This window comes from Atractosteus spatula, chromosome 25, assembly GCF_055471065.1.
Source record: "Atractosteus spatula isolate fAtrSpa1 chromosome 25, fAtrSpa1.hap1, whole genome shotgun sequence".
NCBI classification, from domain to species: Eukaryota; Metazoa; Chordata; class Actinopteri; order Semionotiformes; family Lepisosteidae; genus Atractosteus; species Atractosteus spatula.
The window spans coordinates 481460-505449 of NC_142730.1; the positions used below are offsets into that span (position 1 = coordinate 481460).

A 23990-nucleotide genomic window follows, 5' to 3' on the forward strand; every position below is an offset into this window, starting at 1 on the left:
TTTTCCCAGACCGCTCGGCCCGAGAGCTCTGCCCCAGACCGCCACTGCTCCAGCGCCTGGAGCCCACGCTGCAGCAGGCTCGGCCCTCCTCCCTTGGTGCGGTCTGAAGTGACCTTTGCGCAGTTGGGGTTCGGGGGTTCCTCTAGACACGTGCAACCTTAAGGGGGGCAAACAGTTTTCATGAGGTGTGTTTTACACTGTTTTGGCCAGCCAGCTGCACAGGTCTAACAGCACTTACTGTACTTCACGCCCGCTCTCGCCCGACTGGGAGGTGACGCTCTTGGCGCGAGAGAGGCTCCGCGCCCCGGTGGAGACGGAGACCCCGGTCCGCCCACGGCCGCGTTTCAGTCATCGCCCCCCCTGCACAAGCCCACGCGCACCGCAGCCGCTCTGGCCTGGTGGATAACGTTTCCGCCAGTGGAGACCCCCGTGTTGCTCGCTTCCCCTCTGTCTCACCCGCCCTGCTGAGACCTCGCTGCTCGGGTCTGGGATGCTGCTTTCTCCCTTGGGTGCCTCCCTGATCCTCAGATCTCCATCCACAGCACTGTGCAGCAGCGGCCCTGAGGCCTTCCAGCAGTTCTGCAACAGGGAACAGCTTCTCTCCACCTCACTTGACAAACAGCGCCACCCACTGGACGCTTCGGAGCGTTGCGTTGCTGTGGGTCTTCACTCCAATTAAGCTCTGAACAAGTGAGACCAGCAGGCCACCATCTCACCTGGCCCAGAATAACAGTTTCACCCAGCTGCTGCTGCTTAAAGAGACCCAGAACATCCCCAGGAACAGGACTGGACAGCCTTCTTATATACCAATGTTAATATTCTGGACTAGAGAAGTCTCAAATCCTGAGCACAGAAGAATTCCCTTCTTCACCTCTCCTGGACATTATCACATGTAGGTCCTATTCCCCATGTTGATCTGTCCTGGGGAATCTTCTCCTCTGCCCACCACTCCGAACAAGGAGGTTCCTCACCCCTCCACAACCCTACCTGGGGTCTCCCACAGCAGCACCAACACGCCTGCGTGATGGCACTCCCGTGTGCGTGCGTGCGTGCGTGCGTGCGTGCGTGCGTGTCCGGGTAGGGAGTCTAGGCTCGATCCGTACAGAGTTGTGCTTCACTCTGAACTGAGCTGCCGAATTAATAAGTCAATTTTCGGTTTCCTTTGTTTGGAAGCTTGGAGAGGGGGCACCCCTGATATTGGCTGGGTGAAGAGAAGAAAATGTCTCCGTCTGTTGAAATGTATTCGACGATGAATGGTCATCCAGCGACATCAGTGTCGAGATCTGCTGCGCTGGTTGGTTAATAGAGCTGCGTTCACCGTCACAGAACTACTGACCGGTTCGTGCTGGTGCCATCTAGCGGCGGCTGACGGACACTGCGTCCGGCGCACTGGCCAAGTTCGCGCTCGAACACCTGCTGACCCCGCTCACTTTGCAACTCCCGCTGCATTTCGATATTGTAAATGAAAGAAAGAACAGTTTCTCCACCATTAAAAAAAAAAAGAGATCAAGACAAAGTCACACCGGGGAGCAGAGCGAGAGGAAACCTGTCACTTGTTCGCCCGGAGTCTCAGGCGAGCTGCGCGGTGCGTCCTTCAATCTCCTGCACACAGGACAGGTCAGGGTCACGATTAAAGTCCGCTTCCAGCCGTCAGCGGTTATTCCCACCACTTCAGAGTTCCCTGGAAGTGATACGTGTCGAAACCACCGTCTCATGCGCTTTCACATTTTCTCGGACTGTTTTTTTTATTGCAACAACAAGAGTAACAATAACGCGCGTTTGTCGTCCTGCCTTTTGATGACGCCACTTAGTGCGTCTCTCATCTGACAGCTGTGGCCAGAGGTGACGTGAAGAAGTGGGCGAGAATCACGAGATCTTGCCCGTTGACCTCCGGACAGCAAACACTGCCAGCGCCGTGAGGAGCGTCGCCCCAGCCGGGACACCAGCAGCTGAAGAGAGCACCGTCACGTCCAGCCGGGCTGCGGGGTCAGACAGAGAAGGGGTTTCTCGGGGTCTGAGGGCGTCTGTGCGTTTCTCAGTCCCCTACTCTGGCCATTCGATCCCAGATTGTACAGATGAGATGAGACTGTGATCTCAATCACTGGCTCTTCACCCCCAGCTCATCCAACACCCCCTGTTCTTCATCTCTGAGCTCGGCTACCTTTGTCTGAGACTAGAGCTTCAACCAATTTCCCTCATCCCCGATGACACAGCTTTTAAACTTGCGGACATCCCGGGTCACCAGCAATTGAGTAAATAGCCTTTAATCTCAGGGCTGAAAACAATTAGTCATTAATTCTATATGGGTTTCAACTAAGTGGTCATTCAAGGATTCGATTAGGTTGTTGGCATTTATTTGGAGGGGGGTTCAATTAAGATTTAATTTCAACAGGTCAATTAGGATGTTCAATTAAGATTTAATTGAAGGGTCCAGGTATGGTTCTAACTTAACTTAAGAACACTATTAGATGTTCCAATTAAAAAATGATTATTCAATTAGGATGTTGATTTTTCAATGAGGAAAAAGATTGGTCAGAATATCCCAGGTTTAGACTGTTAACATTTCAAACTGCAATTTGGTAGTTATAAGTTAATAAAGTACTTTTAAATATGTATGTGCTGTGTATGTTTATCAACCATGAGTGATTTGTGTATTTTGGTTATTGGGATTGTGGACAGTGAACTGGGACTGGTCTCTGACCAGTACCCCACTCCCCTCACATGTGTCAAGCTGGGGAGACCTGAACCTGCAGGGGGACCCACATTTCTTCACCCTTCTTCGAACAGCAAAGCTCAAGAGCCGGTTTCCTCCGAGGCTGGGAGAGGGAGAAGAGGAGGCTCGACTCGCGCCTGGGCGGCGAGAGAGTTCATTCACAAAGCAGGAGAGGCTCTTCAGAGCGAGCCATCAGGACGCAGCTGTGGAGAGCCGCTCCAGGCTGTCGGGGTGGAAAGAATATCTGCTGTGTGGGTCTACAGGAGATTCAGAGAAGTTTGTTTCTTCTCTGTGTGGTTGAATCCTCCAGGGTGTGGGTTGTGTTTAAATTCAGTTCGGAACTTCACTTATCCTCAGGGTGGTTTGTGGTTAGCCTTACCGAAATAACTACTGAATCATTTCAAAATGATTAAGAATCACTTACAAGACAGTAATCCTTAGTACCTGAACTGAGCCAGTTCCTGTCTTCATGAACCAAGATTCACAGTGACCTTTAACCCCTGACTGCAGACACTAGAGCCCCTGAAGGACTGAATTGTAATTTAGTATTGTATTAACAATAGTGTGTGATTATATTTTCACCTCACTGTAAAATCACACTCGGTAGGCATGTTTTGGTCTTAGATCTGAATTTTTCAAGATGACTTCTAATAATGATCCCTAGACAAAGCTGAAAGATATCTAAAAATATAAGGATCAAGAATTTCTGACCCAGAGATAGAATACTTTAACAGAGAAAAGTCATTTCTACCTGCTACAGTGAGATTCACAGCAGTAGAGTTCAGAGCTCCAATCTCATTCTGTGCTTCACAGTAGTACTGTCCACTGTCTGCAGAGCTGATGTTAATGATGGTGTAGTTGGGTCCTTTATATAATTACATTATATAATGTTAAACCAGGTGTAGTTCTTCACTAGAGGGTTTGCGGAGCTGCTGCAGGTCAGGGTGACAGAACTACCTTCTGCTATTTCACCAGAGGGGCTGATGGACACTGAGGTGCTCTTGGGGGCGTCTGGAAGACAGAGACCGACGTACTTCATGGACGAAAAAAAAATACAGGTAAAGGGGCTGCACTCACTGTAAAAAGAGAAAAATACACGCCAAGACACAATGACGGGTCTGATTCTTTAATTAAAGCAATTGAAGGTAAAGTAAGAAAGTAAGGAAACAAACTAAGCACTGATCTAAAAAATCTGCAAAGAGCTCCAGTAATCACACAAGTAGTAGCAGCAGTGATGGTAAAGCAGCAGTAATGATCACAGCAGTAGTGGCAGTGGTATCAGCTCTAGTAGTACTAGAATCAGGGGGATGTGTTGTGAGCTAGTCTGGCTGCAGAGGTCTGGACACAGTACAGGGCGCCCAGAGCTGTCACATGCTGTCCGCCGCGGGGAGGTTGCCGTGCCCTCGCTGACCGGCTGAACGGCTGCTCTGCCCTGGTCAGTTTCTCCTCGGCGACTCCGGATCCGTCCACCCCGGCCCACCTGCCAGTGCGTCCCAGCGGAGTCCCTCCTGTCCCTGCCTTCCCAATACTCCCAGTCTGCTTCCCGGGTTGATCCGGCCGGCGCTGGCTCTGGGCTTCAGGGGAGCGCTTGGCCTGGGGTGCTCCCCGCGCTGCCTCGCCCGGCTCCAGACCCTGGCCCTTCCCCTCTGCTCACTGGGGACTCGGCACCGGTTCTGGCCTCCAGGGGCATACTGTTCGGCCCGGTCCAGGGCGCGCCCTCTCTAGCCCACTCTGCAGCACTCTCTCCCGGCTGGGCTCTGGTTGACCACCCCAGCTAAATACATCCACTAACCAAGAGGCTGTTTTTAACCAAGGGATTCTTGGCACAGGAAATTAGAGTTCCCTAAAAACTGCAAAATAGCACGCTCTCTTAACAAGGTTACAATACTTAGTCTTCCTGGGTGATCTGGAACAAGGACTCTTGTCCTCTCTCTTGTCCCATGTCCTCCTCTTGATGTGTCCTCTATTGTCCACTTGCTTCCTAGGCCTGGTGTCTTTCTGGACTGTTAATCAATGCTGGGCACTTAATCATTTACCCAGAACTTAATTAACTAAGGTCAACTAAGGTAAACTTTACAAATGCTTTGATCATTGAATCTGGGCCCCTACATTTCAGCAAACGGGAAATGTTGACACAATCTAGGTGTTACCCATTGTATCTGTAGTGTCACTTCATAACACTACAAAAAACAAACAGCCCACAGACCAGAATATCTTTTTAAAATTGGAGAGCTTTCATCTGGAATCAAAATAATTTACCATTTAGTTATACAGAAATAAGACCATTATGCAAGAGAAAATATTAATTTAAACAGAATGTTAAGGAAATAGAAAATTATCAAAGGGGATACAAGGATGGTAATATTTAACCGGCTGGAGGAAATGTTTCTCAACAGTAAATAGGCAAAACTCAACCCCCTAAAATAAATTCTATCACAAGGTATATTAAACCTTGAGAATGGATATTAGACTAAATTAAGCCTTAACACCTGTGTGTCAGGTCAGATCCTGTTGGAAATTCACCAGAAGGCTCGTGTGTGCTTGAGCTGTTGAGAATATCAGAGCTGCACACATCAGCGCAGAACAATAATAATACAGAAACAGTTTAAAAACTATAGAGCTGTGCCAAAACAATATCTACAAATTTGCACACGACTTAAATACCGAACACGGAAATAAAAACTTTCCAGGATAGTATAATATGTCTTCTTGCCAGTAAAAAATAAATAAACAGCCCCTTATAAGGCATGTTTATCGCACATTACCAGTCCCCCGGGCATGTTCCAGTCCACCCAAAAAACACTGAACACAAAGGGTAACTTTCTCTGCTGAAGCAAATCTAAACCACTATTCAAATGAGTCTCTTGTCAATCAGCCTCACCCGCGTCTCTGCTGTCAGTCTGTGAGCAGCGGCTCAGCGACTTGTCCTCCCGGCGCCGCACCGAGCACCTTCAACCCTGCAGGTACGACACGGGCTCGCTCACCTGTCTGGGACCCTCAGGAGCCGCTTCGCTTCATCCTGGTCTGTTCGTCCCATATTCGTGGCGCGAATAAGTATCTTTTCTTCTCCAGTTTGTTAATTCTGTCATTTTGCTTTTAGCTGGAACGTTTTTTCAAAAACGGAATTTCGAAAGCATGTAAGTTTACTATTATTATTATTATTATTTTGTAATAAAATAAATAAAGTAGCAGTAGCCGTACAAGTTCTGTTAATGATGACTGTATTCTGTCTGGGACCCTCAGGAGCCGCTCTGCTTGATCCTGGTCTGTTCGTCCCATATTTGTGGCGCGAACGAATATCTTCACCTCTGTTTTTTGTACTGTGATTTTTAGATTCCTGTATTTCTGTAGTATTTCTGTTTTTTTAATTGATTTTCCAAGCCAGTTGTTTAAGGTAGTTATGGTAGTTACTCAAGGCAGACTACTGTTACTTGAACTTCTATATGTTATGGTAGACGGATATATAATGATATATACAGTATGATAAAAAAATGAATACTGAAATTGCAGGGCCCATGAACACACATGCATATGGGGGTATTTCAGTACTCCAACTAGGGTAGGACACCTGTCCATCGTAGGACATATAAACACACACTCAGGCATGCAATAGTGTGTCAAAGACATGAATATGCCCAACCAGGATTTTTTGGGAAGCTGTGAGGAAACCAAAGCTCATGAACAAGATGCAAAACACCATGCAGACTCCACACAGAATGTGTTTCACATGACTATATGAACAAAAGAACCACTAACATATTCTCTACTCTCCTGTGTTACAGACTGACGTGGAAGAAATGTCTGTCCAGACTACAGTCAGTGTGCTACTTGCTGCCCTTGTTCTGATTCCAGGTAAATCTGCGTCACTTTTCAAAGACATTGCTGGTGACAGAGAAATCTCTCCCATTGCAGAGCAGTGTGGTCCACCCTGCAGTTTTACTGGGAGCTGCAGGGCTGTTAGATCAGTCACACTGATGAAGCAGACAGTTAGGGAGATTAATACTGAGCTCACTTCACACGCCTGACAGTGGACATGTGCTCAGAGAGGAGGTAACAGTTCTGATACTTCCTGCTGCGAGTGTTGCTCACAGAGGGACCTGCAGCTGGTAAGACCTGTAACAGATCAGACAGCTGGATAACAGGAACCTGGTTCATGTCCTCATCACGTGCTTCCCTGTGTTCACTGTGCAGCAGTTCCTTCTGATGTTCCACCAGAACACCCATCCATTTTAGTCCATTAAAGGATTGTAGGTATATGTGATGTGGAGCTTTAATTTACTGTAACCATTAAAAAATGTGACAGTAAATTGCAGGAGTACTAAGAGAATTTTAGGAACCAATCAAACGCAACAATTCACAGTACTATCGGAAACAGAACATCAAACTTGTTTGGAATAACAGATTAACTCCTGAGAATTATAATGTGAATAAAGAAGTTTGATACTCAAGATTCCACTTGATGAGTTAAACTTCCTGCTGGTAAGACAGAGTTGGGCTGGACTGGTCTTACCTAGTCTTTAACATGAGTGAATATGGTGTTTATATAATGATATAGCTATTCCTAACTAGTAAACAATTGAATGATGAACAGTATGGGTTCTGTAAGAGAGCTAGAATTTTCTGCATCCTCTCTGCCCATCACAGTTTTAATTTCCTATTAACTACTGAATTGTCATTTCTGTGTTAATTATAAAAAGCTTATTTAAACTCTGATCTCTTCTAGATGCTTCCAAGAGTACCTCAGTGTCCATCAGCCCCTCTGGTGAAATAGCAGAAGGACGTTCTGTCACTCTGACCTGCAGCAGCACTGCAAACCCTCCAGTGAAGAACTACACCTGGTTTAAGATCAATGGAACTGATCCATTATATAAAGGAGCCAACTACACCATCATTAACATCAGCTCTGCAGACAGTGGACAGTACTACTGTGAAGCACAGAATGAGTTTGGGAGTAACAGCTCTGCAGCCGTCACTGTGAATGTGCTGTGTAAGTACATGAGTGTATTTAACATTACTAAGGGTCAGAGGGGCAGTGTTCCAGCTGGAAGTCAGCTTGGGACCTTCTGGGCCTCCATCCTTCTCTCTGACCCCAAGATCACACTGGGACTGCAGTGACGACCTTCATAAAGTTTCCCATCTTTTCTTCCAGATGCACCCAAAAGCACCTCAGTGTCCATCAGCCCCTCTGGTGAAATAGTAGAAGGCAGTTCTGTCACCCTGACCTGCAGCAGCTCTGCAAACCCTCCAGTAAAGAACTTCAGCTGGTTTAAGATCAATGGAACTGGTCCATTATATAAAGGAGCCAACTACACCATCATTAACATCAGCTCTGCAGACAGCGGACAGTACTACTGTGAAGCACAGAATGAGATTGGGAGTAACAGGTCTGCAGCTGTCACTGTGAACGTGCTGTGTAAGTACATAATTTTTAGTAGAGAGGTCAGTGACATCCATTTGGTAATGTATTTTCCAGAAGTCTGGCTGGGATGCAGTCCAAGGACTTTTTGAACTCCAGCCTTCTCTCTGACCCCTAGATCACACTGGGGCTGCAGTGATGACCTTCATAAAGTTTCCCATCTTTTCTTCCAGATGCCCCCAAGAGCACCTCGGTGTCCATCAGCCCCTCTGGTGAAATAGCAGAAGGTAGTTCTGTCACCCTGACCTGCAGCAACTCTGCAAACCCTCCAGTAAAGAACTACAGCTGGTTTAAGATCAATGGAACTGGTCCATTATATAAAGGAGCCAACTACACCATCATTAACATCAGCTCTGCAGACAGCGGACAGTACTACTGTGAAGCACAGAATGAGATTGGGAGTAACAGGTCTGCAGCTGTCACTGTGAACGTGCTGTGTAAGTACATAATTTCAGTAGAGAGGTCAGTGACATCCATTTGGTAATGTATTTTCCAGAAGTCTGGCTGGGATGCAGTCCAAGGACTTTTTGAACTCCAGCCTTCTCTCTGACCCCTAGATCACACTGGGGCTGCAGTGATGACCTTCATAAAGTTTCCCATCTTTTCTTCCAGATGCCCCCAAGAGCACCTCAGTGTCCATCAGCCCCTCTGGTGAAATAGCAGAAGGTAGTTCTGTCACCCTGACCTGCAGCAACTCTGCAAACCCTCCAGTAAAGAACTACAGCTGGTTTAAGATCAATGGAACTGGTCCATTATATAAAGGAGCCAACTACACCATCATTAACATCAGCTCTGCAGACAGCGGACAGTACTACTGTGAAGCACAGAATGAGATTGGGAGTAACAGGTCTGCAGCTGTCACTGTGAATGTGCTGTGTAAGTACATAATTTCAGTAGAGAGGTCAGTGACATCCATTTGGTAATGTATTTTCCAGAAGTCTGGCTGGGATGCAGTTCAAGGACTTTTTGAACTTCAGCCTTCTCTCTAACCCCTAGAACACACTGGGACTCAGTGGCGACCTCTATAAAGTTTCCCATCTTTTCTTCCAGATGCCCCCAAAAGCACCTCAGTGTCCATCAGCCCCTCTGGTGAAATAGCAGAAGGCAGTTCTGTCACCCTGACCTGCAGCAACTCTGCAAACCCTCCAGTAAAGAACTACACCTGGTTTAAGATCAGTGGTGCTGGAGTCTGGAGGATGGAATCAGGGCAGAGTTTAACCATTGCAGAGGTCAGCTCTGCAGACAATGGACAGTACTACTGTGAAGCACAGAATAACATTGGAGCTCGCAGATCTGCTGCTGTGACTCTTGCTTTAGTGTGTAAGTCCAATGGGGTTTTCCTTTTTAAATCTTAGAAACATGGAGAACTTTTCACCTCTACTGTATTTCTAAAGACATTGGTCATGTTGTGGGTAGAACTGTGGGTAGATTTTTCATGAATGTTACTGCCACTCTTTTGCTGTTTGTGTTAGTACTCAGTAGGGACTTTCTCAACTCTGCATTGGGGTGAATCATATTTCACACATTAGTGACAGCGGAATCTGTCTGTGCTTCCACTGTTGGACTGCCAGCATTATAGATGACTAGTGCTCTTCTGTCCCAAAAAGTCTCTGGCATGCTAGGTCAATTACATGGGAGTGCATATGCCTGTATCTGTGCCTTGACGTAAGTGATATATACAAGGAAACCTCTCTATTGTCTTGTTTCCCAGCCAGAGGATCCTCTCAGTTTACTGTGTTGGTGGCAGTAGTGGGATCTGTTGCAGTGTTGCTACTGGCCATCCTAATAATCCTATTGATCAGAAGGTGAGCGAGTCTGTAGACATGTCCACTCTGCTACAGCTGGTCTCTCAGCCCACTGACCACTTCACCACTGACCCCTTGTCCTCTACAGGAGGGTCACTGCCCTGCCCACACAGGACAGCAGCACTGGAGGAGCCCAGACTGAGGTAAGAACCTGCAGGAGCTGATCTGAGAGTTAGCATCACGCCCGTCCCAGACAGCACCGTCCAAGCAGCCAGCTGTGGAGGCATCTGCACTGAGGACATGCAAACGGAGGACAGGTCATCCCTGAGAAATGGCCATTCTGCTGCTCAATTGCTTGATCCCTCCTCTCCAGCAAATAAGACCATCTTTCTCACTACAGTCTAGAGCAGGAATATTTACCCTCACACTTCTGCTCTACATGTCTCTAAGAAACTAAATGTAATTTCAATTGCTAACCATATATATACATAGTGTTCTAAAAGTACCAATAAGTATAGGAATAAGAATCGTTCAATAAAGCCACCATCCATCCATCTGAGCCTCTCTAATATTACTATTTAATCAGACAAGACTTTCTCTGCTCCTCCCTCTGTCTCTCTCCTCAGGGAGCCCAGTCTGACCCACTCGGTGACACTTACACAGCTCTGGACTTGAGAGCTGTGTCTTCTGATTACGACACTCTGAGGGTGAGTCTGGCAGTAGCAGGACAGCTGTAGATATTCACAGCTGATTGTGTTCAGTACAGTATATATATTAGCCCAGTCTAATCCAGCCCTCAGTTGTAACGAGGCTTGGTAGAGGTGAAAAGGATCCGATGCAGATGCAGGAGCCCTTGGGAGGTGAGTAAGCGAACAGAGCAAAACCAGGAGCTGAGTCGTAGTCCGAAGGGGTAAGGTAAGTCGAGATCCGGTAAAGGCACTGGTGGCGAACAATCCAGAACGTAAGACAGATCCGTGGTCGAAAAGAGAGCGGCAGGGTCAAAACCGAAATTAGTCACAGGTAGCAAACGATCCAAGGGCGAGACGAGATCCGAAGTCCGAAGGCAAAAGGTGTAGTCAGAATTCCAGTAAGGCAAAAGGTAAAGAAACGCTAGGTAGAGCAACAAGAAGTGAACTCAATACCGAGCAGCGATAGGCGGGTAAGGGAGGCTTAAATAATGCAGCCTGCCGCTTGGTAAGGCGTCTGATGAGAAATTAACTCGTGCGGTGGCGTTTGTAATTATCACCCTGCTGCTGGAACTGATTAGTCCTCTTGGGGGCTGGTCTGGGCAGGTTAGTGGTCGTGACATCAGTGTTGTGTTCAGTACAGTATATCTATTAGTTCAGTCTAATCCAGTCCTCAGTGTTGTGCTCAGTACAGCTGCCCCAGTGTGACAGTGTATCTGTGATTTGGTGTCTTTCAGGGTCTACAGCACAGAGACTCAAGACCAGTTCAGCCCTTGGATTATGAAAATATAAGGAGTTCAAAGCAGGGAAGAGGGAACTGACACAGCTGGTGATGAGACCTCTTGTTGAAAGTGTTGTGTTCAGTATATGTGATGTTATTTTTCAGCAGAGTTCTGTTCATTTATGTAAAGATGGAAATTAGGAGAAGGGCTTCTGTAAAGATGGATTCTGGATCTATGCTGTATAATTTCCTTCCTCTTCTCATTCAACATTCAGCCAGATCAATGAAAAATGGTGTAAACTGAGTTTCAGTGACTCACGGCCGGGGGATAGCACATTGCTATAGCACATTGCTTCCATCTACCGGCAGCAAGTGGAAATGCTATCTCAGGTATTTGGGGAAAAAGTTCTCTCGCTACCTTTATTTGACCGTTTTGTTATGCTGATACAATAGTTACTCCAGTTATATGGTCAGTTTCACAACTGCTGGAGTTCTTTTATCTAAATCGTATGTTTCCCGTTTTACCCAGAATTCCATACGTACTGTTTTCTTTTATTTCTTATAATAAACTTCATTGCATGAAGCACCTTTCACGAGCATCTCAAAGCCCAAGAAAGTACAAGTGGAAATGCATTATTTCTTAACAAAATAAACTTTATTCCACAATGTAAACCGGTCTTACAATGAGTACACACTCTAACATATCATAAATCTACTTTACATATTATTAAAGTGATGATTGCCAGTTTTTAATCTGTTGCCGGTGCGATGATAGTAATAACAATCATATATTTTCAAAGCTATGGAGCTTTATTAGGATTCCTAGAAATTTGCACACAAGTATCTCTGAACACGGAAATAGATACACATTCCAAAATATTTTACCACGCCTTCTTGCTGGGAAAAAAGCAGATTTATTCCATATAAGGCGAGTTTATTAACCCCTGGGCATTATTCCCTCCTCCCGTGAAAAACACTGAACACAGTGGTAACCAGCTCTGCCGAATCAAGTCTGAAGCTCTATTCAAATGAGTCTCCTGTGAATCAGCCTCACCCGCGTCTCTGCTCTCAGTCTGTGAGCAGCGGCTCAGCGACTCGTCCTCCCGGCGCCGCACCGAGCACCTTCAACCCTGCAGGTACGACACGGGCTCGCTCACCTGTCTGGGACCCTCAGGAGCCGCTCCGCTTGATTCTGGTCTGATCGTCCCATATTCGTGCTAAATGAGTAGCTTCACCTCTTCTTTATGCTGTGACTTTGGCATTAGCGGAATGTATTTCTGCTTTTTTATTCTGCAATAGAATTTCCAAAGCATGAAATCTATTATAAGCTGCTATTACTACAACTTCTATTAATGATGACTGCAACAGCCTGATGCGAGTGAAAGGGATCGTTTTTGCACGTAGACTATATGTTAGCATTGATAAACTAATGTGATGAGCAAGATTGCTGATCGGTTTAGTACGGGCGCCCCGGCGGGTGAAGTTTCAGCTGTGGTTGAAACTGCAGGGTATCGCGCTAGCGCCTCGGGCTGCAGACTCCGGTCGCGCGCGACAGATCGCGCAGGTTCCGAACCCGTCACGAGCGACACGACCACCGATCTGCAGACCGAAAGGGGTTATGGGTTAAACACACCTGCCTAGCCCTTATTGCACGAGCAGTCATTTCTCATGATAAATGTGCTGGCCGTTTTGAGAATCACTGGCGTACAGTATCTACATGTAGACGGATGTACCTGGTTGTGTAATAATAAATCGATTAGACAGACTCATAAATAACCCCCCCAATAACATTTTAACAGTAATAAAAATGTAAAGAGTTTTAATTGTAGTTTAACATTTGTAATTGTAATATTTAACCTGAACGGGAACTTTTAAGAATGAAACTTGGTTTGCAAAATGTGCAGAAAAAATATACTCTCATGCTCCTTTCAGGATAACAGTTAATTTGCAATTAAGCATATAAGTGTTAATGTAATTAATATTGTACCAGAATTAGGTGTATGCAGTAATTTACACAGTTATAAAGTATAAATTCCTGTTGAATAGCAGCAACAGAACCTTCTATACTATAAATGTTCAGTAACAGCAGGTTTGTCAAGGTTGTAGCAGTGATTAGTACCTTTTCTCAGAAATAATTGCTTATCCTGTACTTTTTATGTATCATATGCATAAGGCATACAGTATATAAGATGTGTATTTACCATTAATAAGATGTTTTCTGTTACAGACAGTTAAGACAAGCTTCTATAATACACATCACATTACTACTCATTTCACATACTTTACATGCTCATTCGAGGTTGAGGTTGAGTTCATTACTCTTCTTATTCCACACTCATCCTTCATCACACAGCCTCCTCTTCCTGGGAGGGGCTGCAGGAGCTCAGGGTGCAAAACAGGACTCTGTCCTGGGTAGGACGCCTGTCCATTGCAGGACATAGGACTCCTCCCTGGGTAGGATGCCTGTCCATCGCAGGACACAGGACTCCACCCTGGGTAGGACGCCTGTCCATCGCAGGACACAAGGCTCCTCCCTGGGTAGGACGCCTGTCCATCGCAGGACACAGAACTCCTCCCTGGATAGGACACCTGTCCATTGCAGGACATGTAAACACACACTAAACAGATGTATCAGAGACTTCAATTCGCACAGCCAGCATGTTTTGGGGAGAAGGAGAGGAAATCAGAACCCCTGAAGACAACATGAGAGTCCATGCAGACTCCACACAGAATGTGTTTCACATGACTATATGAACAAAAGAACCACTAACATATTCCCTACTCTCCTGTGTTACAGACTGACGTGGAAGAAATGTCTGTCCAGACTGCAGTCAGTGTGCTACTTGCTGCCCTTGTTCTGATTCCAGGTAAATCTGCGCCACTTTTCAAAGACATCGCTGGTGACAGAGAAATCCCTCCCATTGCAGAGCAGTGTGGTCCACCCTGCAGTTTTACTGGGAGCTGCAGGGCTGTTAGATCAGTCACACTGATGAAGCAGACAGTTAGGGAGATTAATACTGAGCTCACTTCACACGCCTGTCAGTGGACATGTGCTTAGAGAGGAGGTAACAGGTCCGATTCTTCCTGCAGCGCGTGTTGCTCACAGAGGGACCTGCAGCTGGTAAGACCTGTAACAGATCAGACAGCTGGATAACAGGAACCTGATTCATGTCCTCATCACTCTGCTTCACTGTGCAGCAGTTCCTTCTGCTCCAAGCTGGCTGAAAACCCAGAACTGTCACCTTCTCATGAAACTCTTATTGTAATAATGCACAGTGATGTTTAGAGAGACACTGAAATTGTGCTGAAGTGCAGAAATTTGAAGAAACTCCACAGGTGGTGTGATCCCTGCAAAATTTGCAAGGTGAGCTTTTATTCGTCGCGGTGTGGAAATAGCTCTCTCAGGCACTCAGAAATGTAACAGTGACTGTGGGAGTGGAACAAGCTTCCTATCTATTCTGTTGAAGCTGCTACCCTGTAGAAAAGGCTGGACGACGTCACAGACAGTCAGCACTGAGCAGATAAATGAGGAAGTTCTTATGTTCTTCTTGTAGTCCTTTCTGTTATTTGTGTTGTATCCCCACTGCCTCACAACTCTGTGCCTTCGATCTGGGGTGCAGAGATCCTGTCTAACAGGAAGGCGGCAGGCAATGACATACTGTACATCGGCCCTGCTGACTGAAACACAATTTTCAGTGAGGCCCCTCAGTTCGGCACAAGCAGCCTTTTCACTTTTGTACAAATGCTGCTCTTCAAAATGCTCTCTTGACTCTGTAGCAGCAATTCAGGACAGAAGATCCTCTTTTCTGCCTTCTTCTCTGTGCTTATTGACTTGGTGGTAAACCCTGCAGTTCTCTCTGTGTGGCATGGGTTAACACACACTGTGAGAGAGAAACACTTCCCCTGCACTGTCCCTAAAGAGCTTGAGACAGACGGTGGCATCCTGCCCTCAGACTGTGAAAACACTCTCATCTTTCATCCTGAAAGATTCAAGCTACTCTTCCTGGTAGGAGAACAGATTTGATTTGATATTGAATGCTTGAGCTTGTTTAATGTTAATAGTTTATCCTTAATACTGTTAATGACTACTTTAGGGGTCTACACTTCAGGTAGTCCTATAGGTCACCAGTTTCTAAATGTTGGCAACACCTTTAAGATATTGATGAATCATGTAAATCATCTGTTTAATTAAGAGAATTCTGGTGCTTGATGGGTGAAGAGCACTTAAACTTTGTCCCCAAATCACAGTTGCACATTGTATCTGATTAGGTGCTTAATTGTTCACAATAAAATAGTTTCAGATCTTCAGAATCTGGTGAGCTAGTGGTGACCCATAAAACCTTCAGGATGGGGCTCCCCAGATGTGGGGATCCCTGGTGTACTGTGCAGCAGCGCTCACTCATGACCGCTACAGTATTCTCTACTGCTCTGCTGCATGCTGCGTGTTGGTGCTGACTCGAGGTCCTCAGACCACTGCTGGCTTTGGTTGGATTGGATTCTGCCTGAGCTGAACAGCTCCTGTTTGTAATGAAACAAGACTGCTGATGGTGATGGGAATCACATCATATCCTACACCTCTGAGATGTGGCTCTTTCTGCCGCAGATCAGGGGCAGGAAGTCACTCTTACAGCCATCGTCCTCTGACACATGTTCATGCGCTGCAGTACGACTCTGGGGTACAGAGCGCAGTGTGTGAACCAGGGATCCTCAGCTGCGCTCCTGCGCTCCTGCGCTCCCACACGCCTGCTGGGTTTCGTTCCATCTGAACATCCAAGGGGCAGGAAGTGACTGTGAAAGCACACCAGGAATCTGTGACAGAAACAGGCCATTTGGGTCTGAGGAATCTCCCTTCTCCAGCACTGAGAGGATTGGAAGTCAGGCTGGAGTGTAGACAACAGCTTCCTCTCTGTGGAGTTGTGATTTACTCCCTGCCCTATTAATTCCTGAATTTAAGAGGCTTCCATCTGTGTGCCTTTGTTCTCACTGAAGAAGTCTGGCCTAAGAATGAAACACTTAAGGTCATCTAATGACAGACTCTAATTCAGGGGTCTGGAGCAGAATCCCAGCCTGTCCTCAGATTGGCCAGCCTATTCCTGTTTACTGTGCCCAGCTATATTGAAGCAGATGGGTTAGATCACTGTTTCACAATCTACATTAAACAATTAATTGAACTAATTGATTGATTTTTAACTGTTTCCTGCACTCAGAACATAGGCAATTTCCTTTCTGTGTGTCCTTTCCACAACATAATGAGCGAAACTGTTTCAGAATAGTTTATAATTGTTGTCCCCTACAGCTCTCCAGAGAGAAATTGTTTTTGGTGCTGTGAAGACACTCCTGTTATACTGTAGCTCTTCTTAGTGCTGCCTGCGCCCTATGGTTCAACTCAGCCAAGTCAGCAGCTGGCCCAGAGTTCAGGCTGATTTCTATCCTCCTTCTTCTGTTTAAAGGCTGAAACAGAATTCAAACTAGAAAATGACACTAGACAAATGAATGGTCTGATGAGCCAAACTCACCAAGTTCAGTCTGAATGGAAACCGTAAGACACAGGGTTACCCCACGACTAGGAAACACTGTGGTAGAAGTTGCTCTCATGACAATGAAATGAAAATGATCTTCACAGGACTGCGGCAACATCGCTGATTGTCAGTGTGTTGTGTGTTAAATGTACAGTTATTTGCACTGTGCTCTGCCCTGTGTATTTACTGTGACAGCAGTCAGACAGCCCAGCTCCTGTCCTGTCAGACTCTCACCCTCCCTGCAGCTCCAGGTCCTCACCAGCAGGGCTGTGTGTGTCTCTCTTGCAGGTGTCCTGAGTCAGAACTGGGGGGTGTGGTACAACCCTGGGAATATCTGTGCACTGCAGGGGTCGACGGTGGTCATGGGGTGCAACTACAGCTACCCCAGTGATAACACTGTGACACAAACATTCTGGATGGACAAAGATGACTCATACAATCCCACAGACCTGTCCGCTGTGCCTCAGTATGTGAACCGTATAGAATACCTGGGGAATAAGGTGAACAACTGCACCCTCAGACTGAGGAACCTGACAACAAGTGACAGCACAACTTACTGGTTTAGGTTTATAACAAATAAGGATAAACTGATAGGAGAACCAGGAGTGTCACTATCAGTCACAGGTACAGTAGAGACTCTCTTCATGCTTGATACGTTCTTCACTAACTGCACATGTTGACATTAAAGTAAAAATACCGTCACAACAGCACAATAGCACTGTGGGATGAGAAAAACAAAACAATCACATTTGTCAAAAAGGCATTTACCTTAATATCAGTCCTAATCCTCAACCAAATTTAAAATGGTCAAACCTGTTTTCTAAATCAAACAGTGTACAGTATCTACTGAGTGTCGAAAATATTTTAATTCTCAATTCATATGCTTTTACACTGGTTGTGTTTGACTTCTGTGCTACTGTAAAAACTTGACATACTGGTAAGGAATGTTGAGATTTCAATAACAAGTTCACAATATTTTTATTAAAATAACACGACAGACTCAACAGCTTCAATCACCTTGTCCCTGGGGCTCAATCAGCCCTGTCAATACTAAGGAGATCCAGTGTCCGTACAACAGTCAAGGTCACACTATGTTTTTAATAGAATGAATTTGATAGATTTTGGATCCTAACTGAATGTTTTTGTTATTTTGGTTAATTAATCAGTGATTACTGACCATGATACTCTCAAGTAACTGTGTCACTAAATTACAAGATTGTATTTTTTTCATTAGAATGACCATTGTATGTTTGAAAAGGAGATTTCTTTGTGTAGATTATCTGAACCTCTTATTGCAGGTTAAGCAAAAGCTGCTGCTCTGTTACTTGTTAAATTTAATCACAAATTCTAAAACTAGAAGTTCATTTAAAGGTACACATTATAAAAAAGGTAAATATCCATGCAACACTAAAGATCATCGGTGCGTATCTCAGTCCTGCAGCTCACTCGAGGGAAGTGATCGTATACAGGGTTGCTGTAACACTGATCACTGGGAGAGCTGAGCTTAACTCGGTAATTTAATTCTGTTTCATTCTCTCGCAGGTCTGCAGGTGCAGATTAACCCCAGCACAGTAACAGAGGGGCAGACTGTGACCCTGACCTGTAAGACCAGCTGCATTCTGAGTGACCCCACTTTCACCTGGTACAGGAACGGTCTCCTCCTCCCTGCACAGACCCCCTCCAGCCCCCTGACCTTTAACGCTGTCAGCTACAAGCATGATGGGAACTACTCCTGTACTGCAAGAGGCTACGACAACCTGCCCTCCCCTGCGGTCACGCTCAGTGTCAGATGTGAGTATGATCCTGGTGGTTTATTGGATCAGGAGTGTTGGGACAGGAGCTCTCTCTGGAATCAGTCCTCAAGGGCAGCAGTCCAGCAGCTTCTCAGAGCTCTCCTCAGACCATCACCTGTAGTGATAGACTACAGGGCTTGAATTTGTACAAGATTGATGCTGGATCATTAGTTTACTAAAGCAATTAGAGGGCAGTCAGAGTGGAGTGAGTCCCAGATGATTCTCCAGCCCTCCGCCAGATGTGAGGGTTCTGGAAAAGTCCCACCCCTCCTTTTGCAAGAGGACATTGATAAGGATTAGCTTTTTTGATTGATCTGATCAGTGATATCTTTGGCTGACAATAAGACAGTAAACCAGCCATGGGATTCTGCTGAACTTACACATTAATATGTTAGTCTGCGAGTGTTAAAGGAAGTGTGGTTCAGTCCTGTAGAAACTGGTGAACTTGACTTGTAGAAATCATACCCCACCCACACAAACCCTGCTCCATCCCCTCCCAGTTCTCAGTATCGCAGCTCATTTGCCTGCTGCTGAACAATACAGACAATTTGTGGACCCAAAAGCCACTGAGAGGGAAGTTATGGAAATTATGCAAATTAAGGAGACCACAATGACATTTGGTGAAAAGAAGAAAATAATACAGGAATGACATTCAGATGAACGCATGATGCATAAATTAGACAAATGAAGAAAAGGGCAGGTATTATATACTCTTACATCAATTATAGTAGATAGATAGAAATAGATAGATAATACTTTATTAATCCCGTAGGGAAATTGATGTGTTACAGCAGTCCAGCCCAAGACAAGCAAAACAGACATCAGAATAGTTATAAAACAAAAGACAAACAAGATAAATAAAAATAAATAAATACATAGGTGTGTGCAAAATGTGCTGATCATAGTCACTGTAAAAACAATAAAATATGTGCAAAATGTGCATAGGTTTATACAGACTGATTGTCCAAAAAGTACAATGGAGTAAACATGCTGTCCATAGAGGAGCAAATGAAGGGCTAAAAGTTCTAGCCTAGGGCAGCGTTATGCACCCTGACAGCCGCCGGGAGGAGAGACCTGCGGAAACGTTCCCTTGAACACCGTAGCTGGAGCAGTCTATTGCTAAATGTGCTCCGCTGCCCAGTAACAGTCCCATGAAGCGGATGAGAGGTGTTGTTCATGATGGCTGTGAGCTTCGAAAGTATGGTATGGTACCATCATAGCTATAGTTTGATCTTAACTGATCAAGTGATGGATAAAATATCTTAATCTACTAAAAAAATACATTTTTTCATATCTTGTGAATTAGTCAGTATACAGCACCATACATGGACTAGAAAAGTCCAGAGCCCTGTGACTGGGCTGTGTCAGTGTGCTGGACTCCACAGGGACTAGAAGAGTCTAGAGCCTGTGACTGGGCTGTGTCAGTGTCCTGGACTCCACAGGGACTAGAAGAGTCTAGAGCCTGTGACTGGGCTGTGTCAGTGTGCTGGACTCCACAGGGACTAGAAGAGTCTAGAGCCCTGTGACTGGGCTGTGTCAGTGTCCTGGACTCCACAGGGACTAGAAGAGTCTAGAGCCCTGTGACTGGGCTGTGTCAGTGTGCTGGACTCCACAGGGACTAGAAGAGTCTAGAGCCCTGTGACTGGGCTGTGTCAGTGTCCTGGACTCCACAGGGACTAGAAGAGTCTAGAGCCCTGTGACTGGGCTGTGTCAGTGTGCTGGACTCCACAGGGACTAGAAGAGTCTAGAGCCCTGTGACTGGGCTGTGTCAGTGTCCTGGACTCCACAGGGACTAGAAGAGTCTAGAGCCCTGTGACTGGGCTGTGTCACTGTCCTGGACTCCACAGGGACTAGAAGAGTCTAGAGCCTGTGACTGGGCTGTGTCAGTGTCCTGGACTCCACAGGGACTAGAAGAGTCTAGAGCCTGTGACTGGGCTGTGTCAGTGTGCTGGACTCCACAGGGACTAGAAGAGTCTAGAGCCCTGTGACTGGGCTGTGTCAGTGTCCTGGACTCCACAGGGACTAGAGGAGTCTAGAGCCCTGGGACTGGGCTGTGTCTCAGTGTGCTGGAGTTCATGCACTGGCTGCACAGTGGGGTGTGGTTATACACACCCTTGCTGCTCTCCAGTAGGGAGTTTCACAGTTCAGTGGCCAGCAGCCTCATTCACCTTCATTCTACCTTGATTCTACCTGTAGAGACTGAGACAAATCTACCTGCAGGAAGGAGGTTTGGTGTGCTGCTGCAATCAGAAACTCTCCAGCTCAGTCTCCACGTCCTCTTTGATTTCACACGTGACAGGATGAATTCCATCCTCTTGTGGTTGATGGTTAGGTCGTAGAGAGGTTAGACACCTTCAGGTTTGTTGGCACAACAATTTCCTTCACCTTGAAATGCACACCAGAGAGTGAAGAAAGCCATCAAGGGCTCTATGTTCCTGGGCAGCTCAGAAAGCTGGAGCTGTCTCTCATAAACCGTGGTCCATTTTTACAGGGCAGCAGCTGAGAGTGTGCTAACCTTTTCTGTGACAGTCTGGTTTGGGAAGGTAGCCTCTCAGGAGAGGAAACAGCTGGACAGAGTGATCCGTACTACCTCTAAAACAACTGGCTGTCACTTCATGTCTGTTGTTCCCATACAACATTGAAATGGAAAAACCCTGAAGATTATCAGTGAGCTTCTCCCCTGTCTGAGCTCCTTCGCTCAGAAAAGACTGATGAGATGTATCTGATCCAGAACAGAGTGGTTCCATAAGAGCACCTACCTGAGGCCATTTGCTCTCATGACTCAACACTCTTATTAATTGTTATAGTATTTGGTAATTGTGTGGATTTCCATCTCCACTGTAATTCTTGAATCAGTCTTTATTTTGTATCTCTGTTATTCAAGAGATGTTATTCTGTTAGTCAAGGTGTCAAGAGCACCACAAAAAATTCCTAACAGCCTGTAAGGTTGGTTTGGCAATAAAGTTGACTTTAACGTTATGAAGTCTCAAACCTTGTTGACCCCATCTCTTTAAAAAAATGTAGTTTCCTCTGTACAGGGGAGATGGAGAACTACATGTCCCAGGATGCCTTGCAGAAATGGCCTGCTCATTTTCTGTCTAAATAGTCTCATCTGTGAAGCATTAGCTACCCTCTTCTTGCTTTTAAAATGGTGTGACAAATACAAGTTTGGTTGTGTTTTTGTAAAAGACTTGAGGCTGAAGCATTTTATTGGCTTTTCTATGGTTGAAATCCCTGTTGGTTGTGACCCAGCAACCCCTGAAAACCACATCTGCTCTTGGCACAGTGATTTACCACCCTGTACTGTGCTTTTAAAGGATTTACTACACTTTACTGGTAATTACCAGGATCCATTTGGCTTTACTTCACTTCATTGTGTTGTTGTGGCTTGCTGAAAAAAAAAACAACTGTGAATCCAAACTAAAACAACTGGAAAGTCCTCTAGGGCTGGGTGTGAATCGGCACTCTGGTAGAGTCAAAGAGGAAAGTTATATGGAGGAAGCTGGAGATGGGTGAAGCAGAATGGAGACAGGAAGTAAAATGGAGATCAGGGTCTCGGTAGGACTGGAAGTCTGAAGGAGAGACACACACGGGGATTCTGGCAGAGGGAACTGAGCCACTGGTCTGATGCTGACAGACTAGGAGTCATTCAGGGAGAGTATCCTTCTGAGACATAGGTGAGTACTGCTGAGTGCACTACCATGGTCTGAAGCATCTCCATGACAGAGCACCAGACCAGTGGCAGGATAGGAGAGAGAGAGAGTTCAGGGTGTCTGCTTCTTTCTTTTTATAGTATTATTTTATAGACATTTTACCTGTAATAGTTGAATTTCTACAGTGTTTTCTTATTTGACCAAAAAATATGAAGATGTACAGAAAAGTTCGTCAAGCTATTGAACCCGATTCAGATGTTTTCAGTGCAAAAACTGAAAATGGCAAATAAACACATATCAAACAATCTGCAAAAATAAAAATTCTGTGAAGGTTATTGTCACGATCGTTACGCCTCCTCTTAAGGGCGCTCCAGCCCTTCCTTGTTCTGTCCCATTCCCCACACCTGTTCCTTATTCCAGCCCCTCTTCTGTTCCACCTTAAAGCCAGACGCAGGCGTCACCCAGACGCTTCTCGTTGAATCCCGCATCGTGAGAGCCCGGGGTCCTGCCGCGTCTGGCTCCGTCATGGTTTTAGTTTCCTGTTCCTGATTCCCTGCCCCGCCGGTCCCGACCCGGTTCTGGTTATGGATCCTCTGGTCTTGGACTAAACCTCCCGTCTTGGATTCCCCCTCTGGATTTACCCTTGGATTGTTCGCCCTGGATTCACTCCCCCCGGACACCAGCACTGCATGGACACGCTCCCCTGTCTCCTGACCGACTCCTGCATGATATTTTTCCCAATTGTTTCTTCACCTTTCGGATCGTGTCGTCCGCATAGGGCCCAGAAAGAACTGTTCGTGACAGTTATGGAGTTTTGTATTAATCTGATTTATTTTACATCTCTGGTCTTGTTGTCTAATTAAAGACAGATTGCTGTACATTGTGGTTCAAAATCTAAAGACAGATGTGAATCTCTTCCAGATGCGCCCAAGAACACCTCAGTGTCCATCAGCCCCTCTGGTGAAATAGCAGAAGGCAGTTCTGTCACCCTGACCTGCAGCAGCTCTGCAAACCCTCCAGTGAAGAACTACACCTGGTTTAAGATCAGTGGTGCTGGAGTCTGGAAGATGGAATCAGGGCAGAGTTTAACCATTGCAGAGATCAGCTCTGCAGACAGTGGACAGTACTACTGTGAAGCACAGAATAACATGGGAGCTTGCAGATCTACTGCTGTGACTCTTGTAGTGTGTAAGTTCTGCAGTCTTTTATATATTTTGAAAATGTGGAGTACTTCCTCTAATGACAATGTCATTGGTCATGTTTTGGGATAGAACACCATCTTTGATATTTCAGGATGGTACTGCCTTTTTTCCTTCACTGTACTTTTTGTTTGTGATAATCTGCATTTAGTCCTGCAACTCCCTCTGATCTGTATGTATTGTACATACACCTGTATCTGTGACTTGATGTAAGTGATATAGACAAGGAAATCTCTCTATTGTCTTGTTTCCCAGCCAGAGGCTGCACTCTATTAACAGCACTGGTGGCGGCTGTGGGATCTGTTGTTGTGCTGCTGCTGGCCATCCTAATAATCCTATTGATCAGAAGGTGAGCGAGTCTGTAGACATGTCCACTCTGCTACAGCTGGTCTCTCAGCCCACTGACCACTTCACCACTGACCCCTTGTCCTCTACAGGAGGGTCACTGCCCTGCCCACACAGGACAGCAGCACTGGAGGAGCCCAGACTGAGGTAAGAGCCTGCAGGAGCTGATCTGAGAGTGAGCATCACGCCCGTCCCAGACA

General features: G+C 45.9%; 1 protein-coding gene across 1 annotated transcript in view; it reads left to right on the forward strand.

Moving 5' to 3' along the window:
- LOC148814910 (B-cell receptor CD22-like) overlaps positions 1-23990 on the forward strand; it is a 65213-nt gene that overhangs the window by 39553 nt on the left and 1670 nt on the right. The window contains exons 7-14 of the mRNA XM_088905192.1: positions 7437-7700; positions 7863-8126; positions 8303-8566; positions 8742-9005; positions 9180-9449; positions 23168-23434; positions 23701-23794; positions 23883-23937. Coding sequence (XP_088761318.1) covers positions 7437-7700; positions 7863-8126; positions 8303-8566; positions 8742-9005; positions 9180-9449; positions 23168-23434; positions 23701-23794; positions 23883-23937 — 1742 coding nt within the window. The remainder of the gene's footprint in view (positions 1-7436; positions 7701-7862; positions 8127-8302; positions 8567-8741; positions 9006-9179; positions 9450-23167; positions 23435-23700; positions 23795-23882; positions 23938-23990) is intronic.